This window comes from Porites lutea, chromosome 11 (assembly GCF_958299795.1).
Source record: "Porites lutea chromosome 11, jaPorLute2.1, whole genome shotgun sequence".
NCBI classification, from domain to species: Eukaryota; Metazoa; Cnidaria; class Anthozoa; order Scleractinia; family Poritidae; genus Porites; species Porites lutea.
Window position 1 is genome coordinate 10,488,378 of NC_133211.1, and position 10,482 is coordinate 10,498,859.

Consider the following 10,482-nt stretch of genomic DNA (forward strand, 5'->3'; position numbering starts at 1 on the left):
TTTTCATGCGTTACTTGTTAACGAAAATTTCTTTTACCTACGTACGAATTAAAAGAGCCAAGTAGCTCACCGAAATTATTCCGTTATTTGTTTTATCAAAACGAATGCCTAGCGGAGAATACCGCAAACTTCCGTAATACAACTGCGTAAGGATTAGTTAATAATTAAGGAGGGCTTATAAAAATTAAAAGTGGGGGGAAGGGGTTCTTATAAAATGGATTTAAAACAGCGTTTCAATAAAGCGTTTGAATTTAATAGCATTTTAAGCATCAAAACGTCGTTAAAAAGCGAATTCATTTCAATAAAATTGCTAGAGGGGGGATTTTATCCGGAGGGGGTGGGGGAGCTTAAAACCCGTGTGTATCTACATTTAGTAGATGGGCTTATAACTGGAGGGGGGATTGTATGTGGCAGTTTACGGTATTCTGACAACTATTTAACATTTGACTGCACGAAGCCAAAGTAATGTAGAAACTGCGCCAAAAATGTTAATGGTATTTTGTAGATACCATAAATTCATATACTCCTCAGTAAATCTTCTCTTTCCGTAACAAAGCGTTCTGAACCATTAAATCAAACAAACTTTCATCGGTAAAACCAGAATTCTTAGCGATTACATTAAGCACACTCTGAGAACCAAACGAACAGAACAGGTTACATTCCAGAAAAAATGGATTTCCTTCGAGGTCTACCCGGAAGTCGAAAAGGCCAAAGTCCTGCAGGTCTAACTCTTGAAAAACTCGACGACTTTGCTGCTGGATGCGGTTTATTAGGTCAGCTTCCTCTGCAGGGTCAAGAAACCAAGTCTTAGCATTTGGTGGCTTGCCTATAGAGAGACAAATAGGTAAATACATAAAAATCATCTTAATAAGTTTACTACCAGCGACAGCCTGACGGTGAACATAAACTTTTTTTATTGCTTTTCTTGCCTAGAGAAAAGAAATTGCTAATACGTTGATGTCAATTCTACTAGGGGCGTAGCCAGCACATAGACCTGAAAATGTAGGCCCGGACCTACAAATTTTGGTTTGATCACTCTACCGCTTGCAACAAAGTATGCGTTGCTGGGGTGAGGTAAAAAGCTTAAAGAGCTCAAAGTGTTGGTGAAGTCAGTGCGTACTGGTCATGCGACCAATTTTCAGGATGTGTGGAAATGTCAGCGAGGCCTACTACTTGTCGAAAGCGGCTATACCCCTGTCTACTTTGCAATAATTCCGATAGTCAGTTGATTTGTATTGGGGTTTACATAGGACTGGTCTACGTGTGACTCAGATACTACCTATTGACTATTCATATATTTGGTTACTCAGTAATAAACTTGACATGTGTTATATGAATGTGATCGAGGAAGATTTACGATTTTGACTTTGTTAAGGAATGAAAAAAAGGGGTACTCACTAATAGGTAATCCTTTTTCATTGCAGAAATACTTATCCTCGGTTTTACGAATGTCATCTTGACGTACGTTGTATTCCATACACGACAAGGCCTGTATATCTCCGGTTTTTTCTGATTTTACTACAGCGCACCGAATCTCCCGTCCTTCTATGAATCTGTACAAGTAAAACGGCACAAACATGCTTTTAATAGCTTATAACAAGGCAAACCTTGGTATCCACGCCGCCTTTTTTTATTTTTGCCCTCTTTTCTTGCCTGTTACGGGCTAAGCTTTGGCCAATCCCTTCAAAAACCTTTAATTAAGGGGTAAGTGTCTGGCGGTGATACCTCACCAGGTTAACCAATGAAACGGGTGATATCGTACGATGCTTTGCGCACATCAACCTTTCTGTGAAAGGGACCCCTTTTTTAATGTTGACTGTGTTCGACTTGGATTAATTTTTTTTCCGCAGATATCTACCATATCGGGCATTCTCTCTGATACTGAATCCAATATTCTTTGTGCGAACGAAAAATTTTAATATTAACCCTTTAAGCCCTAAGAGTGATGAGCGTCAAATTTCTCCTTGTAATATCAATGCTTTGTAAAACAGAGTGGTCGTGAGAATTACGGACATGATCACACAAGATGAATCTCATTGATACTTCAACAAATTCTCCCAACTACTTCTATTGAAAACGTATAAGGATAACAAGTGAGAATCTGAATTTTGATGTTAGGGTTTAAAGGGTTAAAAATCGAAACTTAGGCAGTAATAAGGATGAGTCACTGAATGACCTCAGCAAAGTCCTCTTCAACGTTTTACGTTTTTGAACTATATAACCTAGACAACCTGTACCTTTCAATGATTACTTGATTCGAATAAGTCAGCGCATGCTTAACAGCTGCATCTAGAGACTGTTTGTCCTTTACCAGGCGCACTGATTTGGAATCTTCTCCTTTGCTTGCCTTGACAACACACGGGTATTTGATATTCTCAGTTGGTGTGGGGTCTCCTATGAAGAGCACAAAAATAAACGAACACTCTCATTACTTTTAGCCAAATTGTTTGCCTGTCCCCTTGTAAACGGGACAATAAACTGCAAAACAGTCGGCTTTTTCTCAAAAACGGTAAAGAAATCGGTAAAGCGTGGCTTAAGAGTCTTACGCGCGCGAACCGCGCCAGCCTCACACGCCCGTAAGGCGTGTGAGGCGAGACTGGGGAGAGACGCTAAAGAGAGTATTTTTAGCGTCTCTCCCCAATCTCACTCTCCGTTTTCAGCCTCGTTCCAGACCTTTTGTTTGACTGCTCGCGCTTACTTGAATACACAAAAATACCGACTGTTTAGCAGTCTAACAAAACAAGGGAGCTCCTACAGTTTTATGAGATTAAAGGTGAGAGCAAACTTCAAACTCCACAGAACCACTCGGATCACCTTTCACGCTATAGGCAGCTAATGAGAGAACAAACGATCAGGGGTTCCGCAGAAGGATAAGTCTTTCATCCGTAAATCCTTAGAGAGGAGAGAGACGTTGCTGATCCAAGCATTATGTAGAACAAGTCTCACGACAATCCAGCAGTAGTTCGTTCAACCCCGCTTGACTGCGCATTGTAAAAGGCAAAAAATTAAGGCCAACCCGAATCCAAACTACACAGTAGAGGCATACTAGGGGTACTTATTTTTTACTTTGTGATCGGTGACATCCCATACGACATTACAGCTAGCCTGCGAAATTCCCCGCGAAACATCCTCAGCGAAGAAGAGCGAGGAGAAACGGCTGTTTTCGCAGGCTACATTACGGCATTGTTGCATTCGCTTTTATGCCTTTATATGATGAATCAGCTGCATGCGATGCGCTTCAATATAAGGTTGCGACAGAAAATCTTGTCACTACGACGCTCACAAGATAATAAGGACACACCAGTATGAAGCTTTCATTTGAAGCTTTCATTTTCAAGATACTTTCAAGATATTTTGTGGACTCATCGTAGACGACACAGTTGTCTTACGGTACAGTTATAATTTCTGGAAAGGTGTCTTTAGGTATAAAGGGCGCCCGACTGGTTCGAGTTTCTTGTGTTGCCATAAACTAGTCGGTGAACACTAGCTCTCTCGACTCAAAAGAGAAGAGGCAACTTTGAAAGTGATATCCCTGTCGACCCAACTCAAGAGAGCTTGCTCACAGCATACCCATGTGAACATGAAGTTTTGAGACTAAGCTTAGCAGCTTAGTAAACCCTGTCATTTTCCCCCGGCACAGCAAATATTACCTCTGTTCAGAATCAATCCCTGGACACAAGAAACATTGTTGTTGGCCAGCAAAACACCCCGTGTCTCAAGTTTATCCATGCTAAGGTAACGCGACTCTGCTGATCCGCCTATAAGAGGAATATCCAGCGCTTCGAAAAGAGCCCTTCAACAAAAAGAACACAGTGTCAGCAACAACTCACAAGACTAGATCGAACAGATGAATGAAGGAGTTAGTTACTGTAGATATTGTGGTTTTGAGTCGGTGGGGAGCGTGAAAACATGAAAATTTGGTTTTCCTGATAAACGGAGTTAGACCGCGAGCAGTCTCTGTTTTCTTCAGACTTGAGGAGAGTGCACATGCGCGCAAGCGTCGAGATGTGAAAATCGAGGGCGGCCTCACTCACCTCGCGCCTTCAGTCATGCTTGTAGCCATTTTCGTCTCTCGCTCGTTTTGCTCTGGGGACTAAGAAAAAAGAGAGACTGCTCGTACTCTAAACTAAGTTGATAACCCTCCACGGGGTGGGGGAAAGCTGACATTTCGAGCTCTTGTCCTTTGTGAGAGAGAATCCAAAGATTGCTGGCTGTTTGTGGTTGATATACTGCTACCTAGCTCATATGTATTCTACCAATTCCTGATGGCCATGAAAGGTAATTTTGCCAGTAGAGTCGCCTTTGCATCTTCCATTTAAAATTCTCATATCGAAAGATTTACATATTTATAACAGGATTTTGCCATGGTCATTTAAATGTTGGTCAAGATTATTTTGTGACAGGACAATTTTTGTCAAAGGAAGACTACTTCCTGGTACAAAAATTACAAGGGACGAGAATGACAAAATCATTTTCTACACCAGTAATAAGGGGATTCTTTTGGTGAAATGCAACAAGAACCATAACATAACATATTTATCTTTTTGAAAAAGGATTTGTCAAGTTTACATCATACATAATCTGGGTTACTTAAAGAAGTGTGACATAGGGACTAATACTTTTTTACTGAAATTTAGGCCTCCTCCAGAGAATCTGAGATTTTGCAGCGTGAGATTTTCGTGGGGGGGGGGGGGGGGGGGGAGCTTATCGCTATAATTTCACAATTTGGAATATCCTCATTTTCAAAGCTCCAGTGGTTTTTTGCCTTAGAAATTTATGCTCCTTTGAACAGCTTAATCCTAGACCTTTGGGTAATGAAGCTGTAGCCGACGGAAAACACAAGTAACACTAACTAGTAAACCAAATTTTATAATACGTGATGAACTTAAAAAAAGATAAAAAGCAGATGAGAGACTTATTTCTTTTATTTTGTGGCGTTGCAAGAATTTACGGTATTCATCCTTCCTCACTTCTTCAGTTACAACTTAAGCGTAAACTACGATTCGCAGCGGTGAGATCAATAGCTACTATTGATAACTTATCCACTGCTTATCCAATCGCTCCTCGCCAAGTTTTTTTCTCGGTAATAAAGTTTTGCCACATTAATAAAAAATTTTATCGTCATTATTATGAATAGTATACAAGTTACCAGTCTGACCTGTAAGTTGTTATTCCTTTCAGGCAAGGAAAATGGATTAGTGCCTGATCAGGCTTGATGACAAATTTTATGTGTTGTAAAGCGGCTGTGATCTCCATCTTCTCCACGTTGCTTTTTCGTTCTTGTACTCTTTCCACGTCTACAATGTCAGACAGTTTTTTCACAAATGACCAGGTGCCATCCGGTCGAACTAAGGCGTAAGTGAAGGAATACTTTCCAGATCCCGTGCCATCATCAAAGGAGCCTCCATAAAACATATTCAAGGAGAAGCTGTAGTCATCCGAAGGTGAACCCAAAACATGCAAAATCTGTACATATAAAAATTTGAACTTGAACTGAGTTTTGTTACCCTATACTAGAGTAAACTCCCCAAATCCCCCCTATCCAAGAGTAGCTGTTTCCCTAGTCTAGGTAAAATCTTCAACCAACTGATCAGTTTCCTGAAAAATGATACCCTATTCTAGACCCAAACTCTCTGATTTGTATACCCTTTCCCAGAGTAAACTGCTTGAAACCACATCCTTCACAGCCGCCCATAACTGTTTAGTATATACACACTCAGTGATCTTGGTGATTTAAGCAATCTGATTGGTTCGCTATCTCGGACTATTCAACAATATTCACCTCCTAGCGAGTGGATAATGTGTGAGCACGTTTTTTCCCCCATTTTCTTTGAGAAAGATCTTTTAAAAGTCGACAAAATCCTAGGGTTGACTTTTTTTCAGGCAAGAAAAGACTTGGAAGGATTCAAAACGACGTTTTTCCATTTACTGTTGTTGAGTTTTGTGGTCGATGGATTGTTTACAACTACCGTTTATTCGCCTAGAAGAGGCCGTTTCGTGAACTCAGCGTTTCCTAACAAGAAAAATTTGGCCCCAAAACGAAGTTTATTTATGACAAACAAATTTGAAAGCAAATGTTTGCAGAAATTCTACGTTTCAAATAAACACGAGAAAGAATGCTACATGAAGACGACGTCTTACCTCGAGGAACCGAATCGCCATTTTTGTCAGCACTTCATGCGAAGAACGACACAACAAACCTTTTCGGCTATAAACTGGGCGAGTCAACAGAAAACATCAAAGCTCTTCTTTTCTTTTCAGGTAAGGAAACAATTCAAACTTTTAGCGGTTCCATTTAAGTCATTAGGCTGTTGTTTGCGAAGTGATAAGCTTGTGAATTGCCATGTTTGAAAATTCTACAAAGATCTATTTTTAAACTGTCGCGTGTCTAGCTGACCTGATCTGTCAATCAAATCGTACTTTTTAATGGTTTCCTCTCTGATTTTGTTGAGATCACTTCGTGTGTATATACTAAAACAATTATTCTTTTCAATCTCGGTGAATAGTGGCTTTAGGAATATTTACCTCGCCACTTCGTGGCTCGGTAAATATTTTGCCACTATTCACCTCGATTTCAAAGAATAATTGTTAAATAGCCCATATATGGCAGTACCTCCCCCCCACCCCCCGGGCAAAAGGAGAGGTTCTACTGTAATTGCATAATAGATCGTTTTCATTGTCACCCAACAATAAATTAAATTGGAAACCGTCCAGTGGAAGAAGCCAAGAAAATGAGATGTTATAAATTACTAATACGTAAACAATGTTTCCTAGTCTCAGGTCCATGTGGCCCACAGTTTCTGAGTTATTTGCCGAAACGTTTCACGCACCTTTGTAGAGCTTTGTATGGAGACGCCATATAATGGTGCACCGTTTTGGTGCACCAATATGGCCGCCGGACATTCAACAAAAACATCTGGAGTTCACTTTTTCTATAAAAGTTCTTTCTTTTCACTCGAGAACTAGCATATGTACGCATAAACATATCCTCTAATACTTGAAGTGGTTATACTGCTGAAAATCAAGAGGAGAGACTTTTTTCAACGAGACAGCATTCCTATTTTGGTGTCACGCACTGAGAAAACTCGGAAGTTCAAATCGCTGTATTTTCGAAACGACACATGCTACTGAAATGGAAACTTGTACAAAGATTTACTTTTTGTTTATCTTCAACCTAGTGTAATTAAGAATTCGTAAAACCTCGCTATTTTGACTTTCACAGTTACAATTTGATGACGTCACAGTGAAAACCGTCTATTACAGCATAATAGCATAATTAGTACGCTTCAGTTAACTGACCTCCAAGTGTTCCTTCATTCTCCTGTTGGCAATGAAAGTCTAAATCCTGCAAAAAACCATACTTAAAATATTTCCTGACAGTGGCACTCAAATGACAGAAAATGAAAGCTCAGTTGAGAGGTGGGGCCTAAGCCTACGTTTTTGGCTCGCCTTTTCACCTTATCACCATTAAAGAGCCTTGTTCACTATTAAATCTGCAGTGAAGATTCAAGTGCTACAAATAACGGATAATAGCGTTAGCCCTAATAAAGGGAATTACTGAGCAATGGGAGACCATAAAGGCAAGAAAAATTCTTTTAATATCGGTGGGATTCGAATCCTTTCCAACCCGGGCACCCTGAGCAAATGCCTCGTTTTGAAATTGCGATTGCAAGAACAAAATTTAAGCCCGGGCTGAACAGGAGACTAAATCGTGAGAAAAAAAACGCGCCCATTTTATAATCGTTTCATGACGTGTCATTTGAACGGTATACTGACCTTAGGGTTTTCTCAGTTTCTAGAGTTTTCCTTAATTTCCGTCACTTATTTCGCTTCACCGCTCATGAGTGAATTTTTTTTTGTTAAATCATACCTAAGATAGAAACGCCAAAAATTTCTCAGTTAACCCTCTTACTGTTTGGAAAATTTCTTTTTGTCAGTATTGCGGAGTTTCTTTATATGCAGTGCGAATTTTTGTTTTTATAAAAGCGTCTGTAACTGCAACATTTGTAGTTGGTTGTCCGAGAATCACGCTGCACCGTCCACTAACTCCTGACGTAGTTAATCGAAAAACCGATTATCGATAATAATCTATAATAGTGATAATAATAGTGATCGACATCAACCATAGATGAATATCGATTTCCGATAGAAATCGATGATGATTGAGTTATCGGTGGTTATCGACTACTATCGATTATTATCGGGAAAGACTTGCGTCATTCGGTAGAAGTTCAACGTTTACACGGTGATGTCCGTACTGTATTATTGAGTCATCATTCATGCAGTCGTGATATTATGCAGTTCTTTTAATTGATAAAATACTAAAAGAACAAAACCCTAACAGGAACAAATTTCTCTTTGTTTTGATTTTTTAGCTTAAGCCGGCAGTTCATAATAAGGAAAGAAATTGCTGTGAAAGTGGCAGAAAACAACTTTATGTCGCTGAAGCAGACTCCATAAGAATAGAGCATACCAAGCTCTACTCCTTAAGGCAGAAGATGGCAGCCATCTGGAGGACTTCAGTGCCCGTGTATACACCTATTTCAATAAAGGTTGCTTTGGGATTTGGTCATTGAAACACAGAATACAATGCAATGCTTTGCTTGAGTGACCACCAAACAATAGCTTTCGAAGTCAAAGCACGATTCCCAAAGCAACCTTTATTGAAACAGGTATATACCGAATTGAATTTGATTCCAGTGTCCGCGAGATTGCAAGGAAAGAAATGCAAGATGCAGTCGATAGCGCAGGATTGAATGGACACGTAAACATCGGTTAAACAAATGAGGAAACGAAAGAAACAACAAAAAGAAGAACTTGATGAAGACTGCGCCTGGAGTAGTTGCTGAAGTCAATGATAAAATGTGATAAGCCGGTCTCGAGGGTGTTGCTTGCCAAATAGCATCGTCATGTTCAGAATGTTCACTTCAAGATTATTGCCTGTTATCGATTACTATCGATTGTTATCAATTTTTGTTAATCTATATGATAATCGATGAATTATTTTTTCTGTGACTTCGATTTTTGTCGATTTTCGATATCAATCGATTGATTTCCGATATCGATTTCTATCGATTAACTACGTCTGGACTTAATTAAGCAGAGAAAAGTTCAATTCCTGGTGGAATTTGTTTCCTTTGAAAATAATAATTTTAAGCTTTAAAGTTTGATTGGGTTTTTAATTGCTTCAATTGTGATGAAGTGACATCTTTTTCGGTTAGGTGCTTGCCAACACTGGGGACAAACTTCTGGTTGAACTTCACAGCTATTGCATAACTTACGTAACCTTAAACAGCTTATCAAGCCCGAAAGAAACCTTGCAAGTACGCTTAAGAACACTGCTCAGTAAACACATAGCATGGCATGACTCTGAGATATTTACAAGAACACTCACTTGTTTAGGTTGACAGAGATGCCTCGAAATGCTCTTGCATAACGTAACTTGCATAACCTTCCAAACGACACCTTATAGTTCCATACAGGCACGTCTAAATCACTTTTCAGTTAACACGTAATTATGGGGATTGCCTTGTAAAATTAGCAAAACGTTCGAAAATATGTATATATATATATATATATATATATATCATCCACAGATTTATAAGCGACCTGAACCACTGAGTTTTGATAGCAGAGTGAATACTACCATGTGAAAGTATTGCTGAAGAGCTTTCATTTGAAAAAGACCTTAGCCTTGAGGATGTGACCGAAAAAGTAAAAATATTAAATAATTATCCTTACTAACAACAATACATACCAAAATTTTGATTGAAAATCACGCAAAGGAGATGACTAGCAAGCTCTTAGCCCCCGTCTTGTAACTGAACAAAGCTGGACTAACTGTACGTGCTTTGATACTGGGCGGTTTTGTTAATGATTAGAATTGTTAATTAGTTTAATGTGCACTCAAGTTGAACAGCCAGGCATTTTTGTGTCGTTTTTATTTTAGTACTAGCACAGGCAGCCCAAGCGCACTAGTTGTGGGTTCGGGCTTCAGAGGTCATTTGGTCGGAATATACTAGAATTATTAGTGTATTATCTGATGCCAAATAAATGCAAAAAGGCTTAAAGATATGAAGTCTTCTTGTTTGTCTATCTGTACTAGTAGCCTTTAAGATAACGAAAATCGATATTTCTTGCATTATTACATGTGATTCGGGCCCTTATTGTTCGAATTTTATCACATGTATTCGAATCTACAACGCCAAGAAAAAAAAAAAAATCATGATCACGCGAAATATTAATTCAAAAAGCTCCCTTACCTTTAGTTCATAGCCACTCTATGTCCTACGGTCGGTTAAACGCCGTTTAGTCGACTTTCTTTCCATCGAATACTGAACACTATAAAAGAAGGGAAGGCTGGAGACCTTCCAACCGACGCTCGCCGCTCCAAGGCCAATAAATTCCAAACAAAGCGACCGATCTCCCTAAAATTGCCACCAGCCAGACCGAAGAGTGTATACCTACCCGTTCGACGAGCGC

At 39.4% G+C, this 10,482-nt stretch overlaps 1 protein-coding gene across 1 annotated transcript; it reads right to left on the minus strand.

Annotated features, from left to right (window-relative positions):
* Positions 1-341: 341 nt before the first annotated feature.
* LOC140952983 (D-alanine--D-alanine ligase-like) lies at positions 342-9,862 on the minus strand. Its single transcript, XM_073402451.1, has 7 exons — positions 9,758-9,862; positions 7,300-7,345; positions 5,159-5,466; positions 3,651-3,793; positions 2,238-2,394; positions 1,399-1,553; positions 342-826 (listed from the first exon to the last, which is right to left on the minus strand). Exons 2-7 carry the CDS (start codon positions 7,315-7,317, stop codon positions 528-530), a joined length of 1,080 nt encoding a protein of 359 aa, XP_073258552.1. The 5' UTR covers positions 7,318-7,345; positions 9,758-9,862; the 3' UTR covers positions 342-527.
* Positions 9,863-10,482: the final 620 nt, after the last annotated feature.

Bases quoted from the DNA above. Each gene is read 5' to 3' on its own strand.
- LOC140952983 (XM_073402451.1), bottom strand. The intron at 3,794-5,158 runs GTCAGACTGGTA...TTTTTGTTGAAG, and splicing joins AAAGGAATAACAACTTACAG to GGCTCTTTTCGAAGCGCTGG. The intron at 827-1,398 runs GTGAGTACCCCT...GTCTCTCTATAG, and splicing joins TGAAAAAGGATTACCTATTA to GCAAGCCACCAAATGCTAAG.